General features: G+C 36.2%; 2 protein-coding genes, 1 long non-coding RNA gene and 1 pseudogene across 5 annotated transcripts; 1 reads left to right on the forward strand and 3 right to left on the reverse strand.

Moving 5' to 3' along the window:
- Positions 1-32: 32 nt before the first annotated feature.
- Positions 33-5,218, reverse strand: LOC124883340 (annotated as a pseudogene).
- LOC124859901 lies at positions 3,312-4,008 on the forward strand. The gene is made up of 2 exons (XR_007036219.1): positions 3,312-3,361; positions 3,693-4,008. It is a non-coding gene; the product is annotated as an uncharacterized LOC124859901 (long non-coding RNA).
- A 2,022-nt stretch (positions 5,219-7,240) lies between the features above and the next one.
- Positions 7,241-11,302, reverse strand: LOC124859887 (troponin I, slow skeletal muscle-like). 2 transcript variants are annotated; one of them, XM_047352768.1, is made up of 8 exons: positions 11,184-11,302; positions 10,536-10,558; positions 10,385-10,388; positions 10,260-10,301; positions 10,052-10,183; positions 9,602-9,691; positions 9,286-9,459; positions 7,241-7,645 (listed from the first exon to the last, which is right to left on the reverse strand). In XM_047352768.1, the coding sequence occupies exons 2-8, from the start codon at positions 10,544-10,546 to the stop codon at positions 7,559-7,561; spliced, it is 540 nt and encodes a 179-aa protein (XP_047208724.1). In that variant the 5' UTR covers positions 10,547-10,558; positions 11,184-11,302; the 3' UTR covers positions 7,241-7,558. The 2 variants fall into 2 exon arrangements, with proteins under 2 accessions (XP_047208724.1, XP_047208733.1); XM_047352777.1 differs by having other exon boundaries at positions 10,536-10,604; positions 11,184-11,216.
- A 380-nt stretch (positions 11,303-11,682) lies between these two features.
- Positions 11,683-16,447, reverse strand: LOC124859878 (troponin I, slow skeletal muscle-like). 2 transcript variants are annotated; one of them, XM_047352748.1, is made up of 8 exons: positions 16,275-16,447; positions 15,361-15,389; positions 14,013-14,016; positions 13,866-13,913; positions 12,622-12,753; positions 12,454-12,543; positions 12,218-12,388; positions 11,683-12,129 (listed from the first exon to the last, which is right to left on the reverse strand). In XM_047352748.1, the coding sequence occupies exons 2-8, from the start codon at positions 15,369-15,371 to the stop codon at positions 12,043-12,045; spliced, it is 543 nt and encodes a 180-aa protein (XP_047208704.1). In that variant the 5' UTR covers positions 15,372-15,389; positions 16,275-16,447; the 3' UTR covers positions 11,683-12,042. The 2 variants fall into 2 exon arrangements, with proteins under 2 accessions (XP_047208704.1, XP_047208713.1); XM_047352757.1 differs by lacking the exons at positions 13,866-13,913; positions 14,013-14,016; positions 15,361-15,389; positions 16,275-16,447 and adding an exon at positions 13,127-13,534.

Genomic DNA, 16,447 nt, shown 5'->3' on the forward strand with positions numbered 1-16,447 from the left:
GCACGTTAATAAATACAAATATTTTCTAAAAGTAATTTTTTTATGTTTTTGTTTATTTGACGCATTTATTTCACTTACTTTTGGTGATCATAGCTCACAGCTAATGAAAACCATACATTTTGAGTATTAAAAAAGGATTTAAACATACAAATCAATTACTGTTTGAGTAGAATAAAAAATGTGATAGAGAATGTTGCACAAGCAACAGGGATAACCACAGCCTTGAGAAATCTTGAGAGATCTTCACAACTCTTGGACTTAGGCTAAAATCATGTAATATTCTCATTTTCTGAAAAACTTATTTTTGTTCAGGTTTTCATTGTAAGCCATAATATCAAAATGAGCAGAAATAAATACTTAAAATATATCATGTTATGTCACTTTGTAAGCTGAATGGCAGAAAAAAATTAACTTTCAGTGATGTTTTAATTTATTTTGATGCATCTGTCAGACAAATTGAAGTTCTGTGCTTTTGTACACTTGAGGTGAGATTAAAATAATTTTAAAACCTGATAAGGACCACATTGTTTGAAAACAAAAAAAGTCCAGAAGTGGCAGACTGTTTACTCTCCTTTTTTACCATAGTGGGTCAAATTAAACTTTTATCAAGAATACCAAGAAGATTTCTAGATATAAATAGGAAAGAAAAACCCTAAAACATATAATTTCCTTTTTGTGGAGCATATGAATATATAACAGTCTGACAGAATGATAATAATGTCTGTTTTGGATTTTAGACGCTTTTCTATTGGCCGTTGCATTTTTTAAAGCTGAACTATATCAAGGCATTTACAACAGATAATGGTTAATAAAGAGCAAACAATATTGCTTAAAGTTGCCAAACGTTTTTGAACGCTCAAGTTTCTACAGGTGCTTTAAAGGGCTTTGCTGCCACCTGCTGGAGCTAAAAGGATATTTCCGCAGCAATTATTTTCCAAAAGAGTTATCAGTGTCTGTTTGCATACAGCAAAATTATGTGCAGATAAGATCATGTTTCTTCAATGCTTCTCTAATAGTAAAGCCTGTTCCATAATCTGGAAATATGATAAAACAGAAAGCAAAAATTATTTTTCTTTAGTTGCCAGAAGCATCAAAGAGCTTTTTCCTGTCCTCCATCCCTGACATGGCCTCCACATTCTTACGCCAGTCAGTAAACACCTCTTTCTGTTGGAGAACAAAACACCACGGACAAAAACACAGATTAGAAAAAATTATTTGAGGAAAATACGCCACTATGTTCAGGTTGTTGAAAACCATGTTCACCTTTTCTTCTTCCTTCTTGACAGTTTTGAGGGTCGCCTTGTAGTAAAAGGACTTTTTGTTTTTAGAGCCCAGCAAAACACTCAGCATTGCTTCAGCTGATATCTTTACTCTCCTCAGGTGAGCCTTCTCGAATTCACTCTGAATCTCAGTAATCTTAAAATTCATGTTTTCAATCTGCCCAAGAGAGCACACGATTATATCAACATAATAAATGAACATGTACAGGCAGGCATAATAATCTCAGTGGTATTTTTTAAGATACACAAAATTTACAGGCAAGCTGTGTGATGCCTTCAGACCCTCTTGGTGAGGCTGCAGGGGTTTTCCAGTTGACCTATGCAGCTCTATTACAATGAACGTGTGTTACTCGCTCTACTTCTGTACTCTCATCGCGTTATGTCTACTTTGTGAACATGACTTAGGGATGCTTGCACAGTTTGCAGCTGATTTTAAGCATAAAGGATGTAGAGACATGTAGTGGGATAAATCTCAATTTGAAACAACTGGCATAATTGGAGATATAAGCCCCACATATCTAGCACTAGTTATTGTTTGTATCTTTCTTAGCTCTTGTAGTGACCTTCATGTGCAGCATGAGTAGGGGTTAGGGAGCAACATATTTGTACTTGGTTTAAGCCTGTAGAGGGATGTGAGCTTCTCATTAAAGATATAGGTCTTTGCTCACACTAACTTTACTGTTTCTGCCAATTTTCTGTTCTGTTACACCACTGTAAATTGTGCTCTGCTTCAGCATACTTTAAGAGATTCTTTGAAAATATGCACAAAAACACTAGTGTATCTTTAAGGAAGGTGTGAAAAGGTGATTGAGTCTGTTTGAATGATCAGAATATGCTGCTCCCCTCAGCTTCACAAAGTTTAATTTTAAGTTTAATTTTGGGAATTGTTTTCATAAAATAATGATTTTGGCCACTAGTGGGAGCTGTATTATAAAGAAAAACGTTAAACTTTAAACGTCCCTTAAAATTAATGCATTCCTCTCCAGAATGAGTGAAATTTCAAAAGTAATTAGTGACTCTATCAATAATTGGTAATTGTAGGCAACCGTCATTTAGGAAAAAAAAAAAAACAGCTTTAGATATAATTGTAGAATAACCTAACAAATGAGTCACAAAATGGCAGTATTTATCATCGGTATTGGTATATGTAGAGTAACCATCCTCTTGTATCAATCTTGTCGTATAATTCTTTGTATAGGAGGCACAATGTTGTGGTATATTTAATATTGAATAACCTAAAACTGAAAATAAATTGGGATGAAACAGAGAAAATGGTTTTGTGATTATGTGGAAACACCTGCAGCTCCTGTAAAGACAGATCAGACAGATTCAGTGGAGGAAGTTTCTCTGCCAGAACAGCTTCACTCTCCTTCATCCTCTGCTTTTTTTTCCTCCTCCAGCATCTGAGCAGCAATGGCCAACAGTCTGATCTAAGAGTGAAAAACCATTAAAATGTGTGGATTTAAGCAGCATTTATTCTTTTCCAGTTTATTAAAATGTACAATATTTATAATTCATGCTAAAGCCTAACTAGGAGTATAAACCTGCGTTTTTAAAAATTATTTGCTTTGTATGCCTTTAATTAAACTATGGATTTAATGGAATCATTAACCCATTTCTCATACTACAGAACTCTGTGCACATCAATTTAAACAAAATAGAGTAGTTAGGGACATTGTTGCATAATTTAAAAAAATGAACTTAGGGACTAATGTCAAATAAATCAAAAATCTAACACAACCCAAAAAAGAAAAATAATTTGAAAGTCTTACCTTTAACTGAGGCCTTCTAGAGGAGCAGATCTTTGATTTTTTTTCTGTAATTCACACATAAAGAGCTTTTTTATTGTCTGGCATCAAATATATATGTCTATGTAAGATAGTGACATAAATATTCCAACAGATGGTGTTGTTCTGTGGGTGTTCTTTGGAAATGCAGCAGTTCTGGGATGTTTGTCCTAGTAGGGACACCGTAGCTCTGAGGTTTTGCCGCGAAAGCTACCATATCCTACACAGTTTGCTTTTACTTCCTGTAAGGAGGGCTGCATCTGCTGTGTACTACAATACAATATACGCCAATAGGTGACTAATATTGTTCATGCAGCTAATTATTTAGCATGTTAGAAGGGTTAAATAACTGAGTTAATGTATGTTTACCAAACTACTGTTTTATTGACAAGATTTAAGTTATCACACAGACACATATTAGAGCAGTGTTTATGCTTGATATTTGACATGGTGAAGATGACGCTAGAAGAACCACTGTTACAAAGTACAGTTAGTGCAATGTGGGTGCATACTATTGTCTGTTGTATGCTGTTGAACTGAAGAAGACAATTACTTTATTTTATTGTTTTATTTTGTTCTAAACGACTGAACGTGCTAAAGACAGTTTGCTTTTACTGCCTGTAAGGTGAAAGAAGAGTGACTGGAGGAAATAAATGCTTCAAGGTCTCGCCACAACGCAGAATCCTGTGTCTGGTGCCTCTGTTTCCGCCTGGAACACACCTCACCTACATCTAAAACACAACGCAGAGTTCACGGAGTGTCTTCCACAAGCTACGGACGCACAGAGGGACAGACTGGGTTACATCTATATTTTACTAAAGTCTACAGGGACAAACAAAAATATGTGTGTGCGTTATAAAAAATGTACTATATCTGATATTTACATGTCTTTCGGGGTGTAATTTAGGAGAAATAAAACACAATATAGTTTTCAATCTTAAGCATTACGGCACAATAACCAGTGAAGTTTGATTTATTGAGCAAACAAAAACACTCTCAAGATGATAGCACTTACCCATCTGACATGACTGCCCTAAATCACCACTCTAGAATTTGAAAAATAAAGGTATAATAAACATAAATGTTTTGTAGACAACATTGCTGCTTAATTTGCATTATAATACATTCTGCACATTTTCTTTCGTAATTTTCACAAGTTATATGCAAGCATTTCTACAAACTAGTGCAAATTAGAAATGTTTATGATGGCTAAAATTAAGTGGATTTGCATAGTAAATCTTTAGCAAGTTTCAAAACGTTTGAAGAGCACAAACAGTGCAAGTGTTAATATAAGTGATGAAAGTTTCTCCATAGGTGACAAAACCAGGTGAGTGACCAGATAATCCACAGGCATGTGACACAGACTCTGCTCAACCAGCTGCTAATGTTAAACAACAACACTGCCCAGTAACATGACCTGAGAGGACAAGATGCTGCTATGACATAGTGAGGGGTAGCAGTAGCTGTTAAATGTAATAAAATAAATAGAAAAATACTTACACTGAAAATGCAACACTAATCAATACACCAAACACAAGGATCTGTACCTACAGGCAGCAACACACCTCCTAGAAGAGCTCCTTGTGCTTCCTGAAAGACGATGGAAAAACATCACTCAGATTTATAGTGTCTCCTGTAAAGGAGAATGACTTACTGAAATAGAGTCATATCTGTTTTACTGCCACTGTTGGTCGACCAACAGTGGCATTTACAGGGGTTAGCAACAATATTCAAGCGGCAAAGGGGGTCATAAAATCTGCCACGTGGGTTCAGATATTTGGGTATGTTGAAATATTTCTGCAAGATCTATTAGTGGAAATGGCAGTGTATCCTTAGAGAGGGCTAAAAACAGTGTCAGATGTCCATGACTGAGCAGGGCCAGCTGGTAAAGTTCAGATAAAGTTGTCAAGGAGTCGAGCAAAAGGAAAAATGTCATTTATGCACTGGCTTTATTTATAGAAAAAATATTATAGTCCAAGAGGTCCAGAAGTGAGCTAGACTATCCCAGAGTATCCATTTCTGGTCATCTAATCTTCATATTAACTAAAACTGGTGTTTCATTCCCACATATGTTCAGTTGCCACAAAATGCCTTATGTTGTTTCCATAAAGTTGCTTTCTCCTGTCTTACATGTCAATAAAACAGACAATATTCAATGTTCATTTTATATTCAGTGCACACCATCCATCAACCATTTTCAGCACAATTGTTCCTTATATTTGTAATTGCAAACTATGGCATTAGACTTAAAACACTTTGTACAAACAGAATTGAGGTAAGACAAAAGCCAAAGGTTAATCCAGTTTAATTTTGGCCTGCAGAAGAACAAGGACAGTGAAGTGTAAGCTTGGCGTGGTTCCATGTTCACACACCTTTACATTCACTTAAGGACACATAGGAAGCAAACCATCAAATAAAAACAGCCAAGCAGACATCTTGGGTTGAATGGCTCCATATATTTACATAAGTAAGAACCTTTTATACCATTACCTTTATTGACTTTGTTTTACCCTGGAAAGAAGGAAAATAATACACTAAGATATCCTGATTTCTAGTATTTATAATATTCACACCCCTTGAACTGGGTCAGATTTTGTCACCTTACAACCACAAACTTTAGTGTATTTTTTGGGTTTTTACATGAAAGACCAACACAAAGTAGTGCATAATTTTACATTTTAACATAGGATTCTTCAAGGTTTGGTGTGCCTCTTTTATTCAGAGACTCCTACATAAAAATCAGTGCAACCAAAGGCCTTCAGAAGTCTCTGGCTTAGTAAATAGAGGCCATATTTGTGTGTAATTTAATCTCAGTAATAATGCAACTGTTCTGTGAAGGCCTGAAAGGTTTGTTAGAGAACATCAGTGAACAAACAGCATCATGAAAATCAAGGAGCACAGCAGACAGGCCAGTTAGAAAATGGTAGAGAAGTTTAAAGCAGAATTAGTTTATAAAACAATTTCCCAGGGTTGCTGTGCTCTATTCAGTCCACAACTACAAACCAACCAAAACATGGCAGTCCACAAACTGACAGGCCAGGATAGGAGGGCATTATCTAGAGAAGCAGCCAAGAGCCCAATAGTTATTCAGGAGGATCTGCAGAAATCCAAAGCTAAGTTGGAGAATGTTTTTACATGAAAATATTTAGTTGTGCACTCCACACACCTGGCATGTATGGAAGAATGGCAAAAAGAAAATCATCGGTAAAACAAATACCATCACAGGTCCTGTTTAAAATTTGCCATAAGTCATGTAGGGAAAATGGAAGAAAGTGATCTGGTCAGATGGGACAGAAATTAAACTTTACGCCTACATGCAAAATGCTGAGTGTGATGGAAATCCAACACAGCAATTCGCCATGCACACACCATCTGGTCATAGGTGATGGGGATTTGAAAATAGTACAATCCTTGCAGTGCAAAACCTTTGACTTGGGCAGAATTTCCCAGTCCCTATACTTTGTGTTGCCCTGTAAACTTTTCCACATCATATCAAATGTGGAAAAGTTCAAAGGTTGTAAACATTTTTACAAGGCACTGTATTTAAATTTACACATCCTTCACTTAGAAAATGGATTCTATATGAATTGAAGTTAATGCAGATGGTTTTGTGTTAATTTTAAACACACGAGTATGTGCTCCAGCACAGATATATAGATATACGGATTATTGGATGTATAAAGATTATTCACTTCCTGTCTTTATTTTAATTAGTTAAAAGTTTTATTTTTCGTTGTTTTTTGTTTTTTTTTACGTGTACAGTTGAGGCATTTCAGTCATACTTTATGGAGAAGATGGTTGCCTACATGTGCCTAGGCAGTTTTGCTCTACAAAAAGGATATCTCAAGACTGTATCCCTTTTGCGTGACTAAGTTTATTAAGTCCAGATTCAATCCAGCATCCAGCAGGCCACGTTGATGTTATAGTAATCTGTGTTTATACAACCTTCAGTCATTTTGACTAATCAAGTGTTGATGCTGCAGTAAAGTTGAGGATTTGGGAGATTGCTGGTCAACATTGCTTCTCTGTTTAGCCAAGAACTTAATGTTCTCTTCTTAGCTTTTGCTGACAAGTACCTGCAGAACTGCTAGAGTCGTTTGGTTTATTTATGTAAGCAAATATTTTATGTCAGCATCATAAAATAGGGATAAAAAGAACAACTACAAGATTGTCTTTCAGTTTTCACTAGGTTTTATTAACACTGTTATTTTCAGGCTTTTTGAGGTCAAACATTTCCTTGTTAGGGTTGACATAGGGCAGTTCAAATGTTTCACATGTGCAAAAATCTAATTAAAAAATTGCTGCAATTATAATTCTCTAATAATTTGAATAACTTTAAATATTGCACGTGAAGTTTACAGACACAATCATGCTTAAACTAAATGTCGTGTGTGTTTGCTATTTCCGAGTAAAGACAATCTCTGCATTGCCTTATATCATTTCTTATCCTGTAAAACAGTGTTTAATCTTAACATGTCCACAAAGATAAATCTACTGGTTGGCATTGAAAAGCTTCTTCCTTCCCTCCATTCCAGACATGGCTTCCACATTCTTCCGCCAGTCAGTCACTTCCTCCTTCTGATAAGGCAAAGAGAACAACTCTCAGCAATATTGAGAAAAGTAGATAAACTATACAGCATACAGTCATGTGAAAAATTAGGACACTCTACAACTGCCTGTATGTTTTCTAACATATTTGGACTTATATTTAATTCCATTTTTAACAACGATGAAAAATTTAATTCGTATAAATAAACAATAAAATCTGAAGAAAAGACCTTGAATTGTTTTTATATTGATGGGAAAAAAAATGCAATTTCTTGTGAGGAATAAAACAGGACACCCTCATATTCATACCTGAAATTGTGAAAAATAACACACAGGTGTATCATATGAAAGTGCATAAGTGCATATTATCTGAGCAGAATTAGCCGGCATTATAAAAGACCTTCGCCCCATTGAAACCTTAGACATTTGGTCTGATGCACTGTTAAGCGAGACTGACCACCATGGTGAGATCAAAAAAGGTGTTTGAGGTCCTGAGAGAGAGGGCTTTAACAACCTATGACTCTGGTAGAGAATTTTATAAAGGTCAGAATTTGAAATCAGCCATTGAACTGTACGGAAAACAGTCCACAACTGGAAGAGATTTTGAAAAACTGCTATCATGCCCAGGTTTGGCAGTCTAAACAAGTTCATCCCAAGAGCTGACTGCAAGATGCTACAAGTATTCTCCAAAAACCCTAAAGCGTCATCACAGGACCTACAGCAGGTTCCCTCAACTGTTGAAATGAAAGTGCATGTCTGTATAATCTCAAAAAGAGACTGGACTAGTTTAACTTTCATATTCGGTGTGCTCTCTGAGAAAAAAAGTTTGTTAGAGAGATAGTAGACCAAGACAAGGACTTCTGGAATGCTGTTCTTTGGACAGATGAGTCTAAAATGGGTCATTTGGACACCAGAGCAAATTACATGTTTAAAAATATACATTAATACTAAATTCATGGAAAAGCAACCCATACCAACTGTAAGAGGGTGAAGTGTCATGATTTGGGGACGCTTTGCTGAAGCAGAACTCTGGCCAGCTCACCATCATATAATTAAATCTACCAGAAGGAAGCTTGAGGAAAACATGAGACCATGACCCTGCAATATGACAATGACCCAAAACATACATTTTTATATGTTGTGTTGTTGTTTTCTTGTGGACCATGAGTCTGTTGAGTAAAGTAATCAATACCAGTAAATCCACCAAGAACTGGCTGAGAACTGAGAAATGGAAAGTCATGGGCAGCATGAGGGACTTGGAATGGGCTCTACATACAAGTAAGCCCTCAAACATCTCACAGCTAACAATGAGGAGAGAAACTTTGCTCAAACAGGTAGTAGAAACTGGTTGATGGCTACAAGAAGTGTCTCACTGAAGTCATTTCTACCAAAGGGGGTTAGACTTTAATAACGGGGCAGGGTGTCCTGACTTTCTTTAGATGGAAGACCCAATTTTGTTGATATATTCTGGTAAAAAAGAAAATCATGATAACCTTTGTTGTTTAAGTGCAACTAAATCTCTTTCTTTTCCAGAGATTAAAAGATCAAATTAAGCATTGATGTATGAACATTTCTGAATGATGAACTGAAATAGTGATGTGATGTTCTGGTTCTCTCACATGACTGTAAATACACTTGAACCACTTTGCTGTTAGAGTGAGGAAATTTACCTTTTCCTCCTCTTTCTTCACAGTCTTCAGGTTGGCCTTAAAATCCACAGACTCTTTCACTTTTGAGCCCAGCAGAGCTCCCAGCATAGCGTCAGCAGAGATCTTCACTCTCCTGAGAGCAGGTCGCTTCATCTTACCCTTTAGCTCAAAAACCTTCTGATTCAGATCTTCAATCTGTGGAAACAAATGTAAAAAAGTCAACTACAATAACCTGTTCAACATATCTTGTTGATAACAGTATAAAGAATAGATTCTCAGTTCAATTCAGAATTGAATCGACACATAAATCAGACAACATGAAGGAATGAATCCAGACCTCCTTGACGTTTTTGGCCACCTTAGCTTCAATGTCGTAGCGTTCCTCATCTGCCACATCTATCTTTCGGTGGAGCTCTTTGCACAAAGCCTGAAAACAGACAAAAAAAACTGAGATCAGTAACACGTTCTTTGAGCAAAGACCAGAGCCCTATAATTTCCTGTCTGGTTTAACATCATGCATCTCAAAGTTCCTGCATGTGTTACTCAGTCTAACTATGTTGCATTTAGCATCATTCTGAGGTGATATAGCAGGCAACCCACTAATATAAAACCACTTATGGAATGTGCTTTCTACCTTTTGAAATTTAAAAAACTATTGAGACTTGCTAATGTTATGAGATTACAGTTAAAGCCATTATTAAATATACAATCTACAGCACAGCAGGTCTACAATGTGTAAAGCATCTGACTAACTTTTCTTGGAAAGCAGATAACCCGGTATGCTTACCTGAAGGTCCTGAACAGACAAACCAGACAGCTGTAGAGGAGGAACTTTCTCTGTGAGAGTTACTTCTTTCTGCAGCCTCCTCTCCTCCTTCGTCTTCTCCAACATTTCTGCTGCTGTTTTTAGCAGCTTGGTCTGGCATGCATAAAAACTTAGTTGAAATAATCCACCATTTGGATAAAAAAAGACACTTAATAAAAGGAGACACTACCTTAAGAAATAGTCTTCGAGATGCAGTGATCTTTGATTTTTTCTTAAATAAAAGAAAAGCTGATTTTAGAACAAAATTATTAATTAGGTTTTATATGAGCTGCAAGAAATATATAAATTTCTTACCGGGCTGCGTTGGACATTAAGATATGAGAAAACAAAAACAAATAGGGGAAAGATTTAGTGTTAACAATTTCTATAATCTTGTAAATTTACGAATTTATTAATTTAGCTAATAAATATTCATTCTCATAAATTGGAAAAATGTTTCACTTACGCCTCAGACATGTTTGTTTGCTCCTGTTGGAAGATTGTACTTTTATTATTATCAGATCGGTGGTAGTTGCTACAGTTGATCAAACAAAACGTATTTTATTGTTTTTCTGCCATTACCCGCACATTTTATTCACATTTATTCACTCTCCCAAGTCATCCAGATCTCGGAACTGCAACAAACTAACACTGAGCGTTTAAATTAGTAACACTTCATGCAAGTGCAGTGGATAGTTGGAATGATGTTCCTTTTTTAATCCTATTTGGACTCTATCCAACCAGAGAGTAGACATCTCAAAATCACGAGGAAATTTAGCTTTTGTAAAGTGAACATTGAGCAAGTTTTTAATGCTAAAAAAATTATAGAAGCCTTTATTAAAATTCAGGATCTCAGCAATTACTTTGTAAAAAAGTCACATCACTATCTAAAACACATAGGTTTTGGTTTAAAAATTGGTATATTTGCATCACTTTCTAAAATATTTAAATGTATAAGCAGTTAGCTAACTTTTAGTTTCCCATTGAAAATGCTATCATATTCTAATCAGACTCAAACTTCAGATCAGGCTATTTACCATATTATATCAGATAAAATTTATCTATAAATTATTTTATATATACCACATTATCATTACGAGAAAGATTAACGTACCTTTTCTTTAATCTCTGCGGGAAAATGAGTTGATATGATATGTCTCTGACTTTAAATGACAAGAACTTAACTCAAGACTCCAATTTATTGCCTTCTGTGAGTGGCCAACTAAAATAGCGTCTTCTGTCCTGACAGCCAGCAAACTGTATATCACTACTCTCCCATCTCCTCATGCCAGGTTTATGGCAGCACTGTAGCACACTATAGTCTAAACAACAATATTTACAGAGCAAGTTGTATGTGTTTGCAAATTTTCCCCAAGTGGTTTTTCATATGATTTTGCAAGATATATATATATCCAATATTTGTGGACAATAAGTAATCTGTGTGCCTTGAAACAATTGTGGGTTGTCTTGGGTGGTTGCGACTGTAAGCGACTAATAAAAAAGTAATCTAGACTGTTGATGCTGGTGGGGGAAGGTTACAAACTGAATATTTAATCGTTTTAAAAAAATAAAAAAGGAAACAAAAGAAAAAAATAAGGGCGATAATTCAGCCATTTGGTCATTGTGCTTTATTCAGCTTTATGTGTATCACAAATAGGGAGACGGCACCATCATCTGTCGATTACAAATACTGCACTTCCATTGCATAAAACTCCTAATGCATAAAACTATTATTTTATCACAATCAATTTGCATTACATTACCGCTATTATTCCTGCAGGTATAGCATAATTTACATTTAATCATGACTAAACATTGTTGTAATCACTTTATTTCAGCATAAAATTTCGAACTTTTCAAACACACAATAATTCTGGTTTCAGTCAGAGAAATACGCTTAGATTCAACACTTACAAGCTGTTACGTTAGCATTTAGAAATGACTAACAATAACTTTATAAAATGTGTATTGTTTCATTGCCCTGTATTAAATAGCTTCTTCCTGCCCTCCATGCCAGAGAGGGCCTCCACATTCTTTCGCCAGTCGGTCACTTCTTCCTTCTGTTAGAAAAAAACAAAAAAATGCAAATGATTGTGAACAATTTTGTCATTTTTTGTTTTCATACTTAAGTGGATTTTGCTATTTTACCTTATCATCTTCTTTTTTCACCGTCTTGAGTTTAGCCTTGAAGTCGGCCTTCTTCAGTTTGGAAGCATCCGTGCATGCACCCAGCATGTCGTCTGTGGTTTTCTTCACCCTCTTCAGGCTGGGCTTCTTCATACCCTTCAGCTCAATGATCTTCTGTTTCAGTGACACAATCTGCACAACAAGCATCTTAGTTTAGGAAAGACCACAGCATCTCTTAAACCCAGATCCAGACCTACCTCAATCTCATTTTTGGTGACTTTAACTTGCATGTCATAACGCGTCTCATCAACAACGTCTAGCTTCTGGTGTAAGTCTTTGCAAAGTTCCTGTGGAAAGGAAAATACAGCAGTCAAAAGGATGTAAAACAGTGATGTGTTACTTACCAGTATTTTCTGCTAAAGTACCTGGAGCTCCTGGACAGACAGGCCTGACAGCTTTAGAGGAGGAACAGTCTCATTCACAACTCTTTCCTTCTCCAGTTCTTTCTCTGCATTTTCAGCAACCAGCATAGACGCTGCCTTTTTCAGCAGCTTCTCCTGAAAGACAACGTGGCAGTATTAGAGAGCCTTTGAAGACCACTTGGGCTTGCAAAAAGCATTATAAACAAGGGATGCCTAGATTAGTGTCCCTGACACTGATCTATATCATTGCTTGAATCAATACAGTGTTTAGGCTTAAAAACACAGCTGCAAAGTGCATCAACATAACAGATTCCTGTTTCCTCACTGTTACATGGTCTACAATTATTAGCATTTCTGTATGACAGCCTTAATAAGCTTCTCCAACACTGACCAGGTTAGGAAAGCTACTATGATGTTCTGACAGCACATCCCTTAAAATGCTCATAGCAGTACCTTAGGTTTCTAAAGATACATTTGAAACAAATAAACTCATTCAAATGCAACTCACGTTTTGTGTCTGCTGACAATATGCCTGTGCGGAGCCGTTTGCTGAAGTGCTAGGCTAACAACAGCGTGTTGGTAAAGTGTTAGTTAGCCTGATCTACGTTCTCACTGTCTAAGAAACACCTGTCTCAATCTCACCATGGTGTTTACTCTCATTTCAACAGTCATGAGAGCACCAAACTAAATCCCTGAGCTTTAAACAAGGCAAACCTCTTTGAAAGTACTGAAGTGATACTATTCTGTGTAATTTCAGCCAATTTAAACTGCAATAAATGTAGAGGTGTCCTAATGTATTCATCATCACTTTTTGTTGTTACATTTTACAGACATTTTCGAAAAGGTTTTTCTTCATCAGTTTTTAAAACATATTCATATTATTTCAACTCTTCAATCTTGTTAAAATTGATGTTAAGCATCCTTATCTCAAAATATGTTAGAAAAACACACAGGCTTTCATAGGTTATCCTGAATTTTTCATATAACTGTATGTTGGCATATCTAAACAGATTGCTCCATTTTGTATAGTGTGTGCATGTTGGGATGAAGAATGTGAAATAAACTGGCTAACACTATGAATGCAGCAAAATAAATTCAGACAGTATGCCAAATATAAGGACCATCATGGACTCTGATGCTGAGTTTTTAAAAATGCCTTCATTGGGATCCATAATCCCATACCTGAGATTGGGATATCAGATTTATACTTTGGAGTACTCCCACATAGTAAAGCTTCAAGACTTTACCTTTATGAGCAGTCGACGTGTAGCTGCAAATTTTCTTTTTGGCCTTCTCTGTGATAAATAAAAAACATGACACATTTCTGCATCATTTACTATGAATTCTTTTCTGTTGTATTTTTAGTAATTTTATATTACAGCACTTTGACTCACCGGTCTTCATCATCATGTAACATAAAAAACCAGACCAAAATACACAAAAAAAATTAATGCCTTGAAAAAGCCTTTTTGAGATGCAAAAAAATCAGACAATCATCAATCCTTTTAAAACGTGTTCATACACAATGCAACATTTATCCTGTATAATTCAACAGAAAAACAAACAAATATGGGGCAAAAATAAATAAAAAAGTTTCAATAACCCAGTTGCATTAGTGTGCACACCCTTAGATGTTTTGTTTCAATTTCAGCATTCAGTCTTCTTTAGTAAGAGTCTGTCAGCATGCCATATCTTGACATGACAATATTTGCCCACTCTATCTTGTTGAAGTTTTCCACAGTCCTCTTCAGGTGACCCCACAGCTTTTCTCTCAGTTTTATTTCTGGATTCTGCCTAAGCTAATCTAAAACCTTCATTTTCCAATTTTGACAAATGCTCTGTCTCACTGTGGTGATATAAAATAAAATCCATCTTTCCGGTTGTCAGCAGACATGTGAAGGTTTCTGGCCAGAGATGGCTGGAACTATCCACAAATAATTAATCCACCTTGACATAAGACTCTGTTCTGTCAGAAGGAAAGTAGCTCCAGAGCATGATTCTGCCACCACCATGTTTCACTGTGGGTATGGTGTTATTTTGGTGATGTTTGGTATTGTTTTTGTGCCAAAACATACATTAAAGAAGAGTGGCCCAAATGTTCCAGGTTTGTTTCATCATACAACAACGCATTCCCCTACAAGGCTTGGGACAATTTTAGCCAGGGAGGGGAATGAAATCCGTCCTGCTACATAGTCTAAACATGGAAAATACAGGAGATTGTTGTAACATGCAGAACACGACAAATCCTTGTTGGAATTTCCTACAGCCTTGCCCTCGGCCTCTTGGTAACCTCATTGGCCAGTGCCAGACTTGTTTTTTCATTAGTTTTGGAGAAATGGGCGTTTTTTGTGGCATCCCCGTTGTCCCATATTTTCTCCAGTTTTTGGTGACACCTTTGATCCAATTTAACTTGCTGTCAAACTAATCCTGTCTGGCTTTGCTAAAGGGTGCAAATGAGCAAATGTGAGAAAAATCGTGTTAGGACAACTGAACTTAATTTCAAATCAATCAAGACTCTGTGAACTCGATAAGCTTGGTAACTGAATCAAAAGATGCTTCAACCAATTATTACTTTTAGAGCTGGCACCTTTATATTTCAAGGTTATTCTGGTGTTTTTTATGGTTTTGGCTCTAATAATTTTTAACTTGAATGGTACAGGATATATATTACATTATTGGCTGATAAAGATTTGAAATGATTTCTCAGTCTCATTTTTTGCAAGTTATGAGGTTATTACTCACCCCTCAGACATCACAGCAGCTTATCGTTCCTGAGAAGAAACAAAGGATTTTACCAGCCATTTTAACTTTAATATATTTATTCCTTAACTAGAGCCATTTATGATACCTCCTTTAGTATTTCATGTGAGTTAATTTTGTATACAAGTATTTAATCTCAGTAATTTTAAAATACATTCTGTTCTCTTCCAGATACTTGTTTAGTTCACTTGATAAAAAGAGCTGAGGAGGAGCCTGTTGTACAGCTATATTTGACCACATTGCCACCATTCTTTCCTGAGTGACCAATTCTTCTGTTGCTTTGATGATTCCAGAGAAGCTACAAATCAACAACAGTTAATTAAAATGCCCGAGCAGCTGCAGTCAGATCTGCTTTTTTTGCCTATTCTTGTCATTGACTTTGAAGCAATGAAGGGCAAATTTGAACAAAAAAGCAGACTATTTAAGGGAGCTTGCTCCTAAATAGTCTGCAGCTTGCCAATCATTTTATAAAGGTTAATTATTATCAGCTGTCATATCAATAACCAAAATTTGTTAGTCTCATATTGCATTGGCTAACCTAGGGGATCAAGAATTTATAAAGACGGTTGAGGTGAAAGTCAAGAGGAGGCTGCCATGTTCAAAAAGTCATGTAAAGACCTTGACAAAAGTAATGACCTGGCCGTACCTCTTGTAAATAAATACCAGGGCAGTGTAAGTTTCAGGGAATGCAGCCTTCATTATTTAAGCAAACCTAGACTTGACTTGACCCAGACAAATATTGTAGATACTATTACGTAGATGCCTCGGCTGCTGTCACTGCCTTCTCTCCCTCTCACTATCCTGCAGTGCCAGTTGGACATTTCCATGCAGTGTTCTCAATAAGCCTAACTGACTTTCATTTGATACTGAGAAACGTCAATGACTGCTGTGCTTACCTTGACGGCGAGAGAACAACAGACAGGCCAGCAGTTTAGCTGCAGGTCACATAAAGGAAAAGCACTTTATGATAAATAGCAAAAGTTGTCTGTATTCAAGCAATCATGCTATTGGCTCATTAAAATAGACCCCTGTCCACCTGACAGTTCCCACATCACAATCCACAATGCCT

Source organism: Girardinichthys multiradiatus, chromosome 2 (assembly GCF_021462225.1).
Source record: "Girardinichthys multiradiatus isolate DD_20200921_A chromosome 2, DD_fGirMul_XY1, whole genome shotgun sequence".
NCBI classification, from domain to species: Eukaryota; Metazoa; Chordata; class Actinopteri; order Cyprinodontiformes; family Goodeidae; genus Girardinichthys; species Girardinichthys multiradiatus.

What these genes read in the sequence shown, in the direction of transcription:
- LOC124859887 (XM_047352768.1), bottom strand. An exon ending in TGTCTGTTCAGGACCTTCAG is followed by an intron (nt 9,692 to 10,051) that starts GTAAGCATACCG and finishes GTCTGTTTTCAG; the next exon opens with GCTTTGTGCAAAGAGCTCCA. An exon ending in TGGCCAAAAACGTCAAGGAG is followed by an intron (nt 9,460 to 9,601) that starts GTCTGGATTCAT and finishes TTGTTTCCACAG; the next exon opens with ATTGAAGATCTGAATCAGAA.
- LOC124859878 (XM_047352748.1), bottom strand. An exon ending in TGTCTGTCCAGGAGCTCCAG is followed by an intron (nt 12,544 to 12,621) that starts GTACTTTAGCAG and finishes TCCTTTCCACAG; the next exon opens with GAACTTTGCAAAGACTTACA. An exon ending in TCACCAAAAATGAGATTGAG is followed by an intron (nt 12,389 to 12,453) that starts GTAGGTCTGGAT and finishes CTTGTTGTGCAG; the next exon opens with ATTGTGTCACTGAAACAGAA.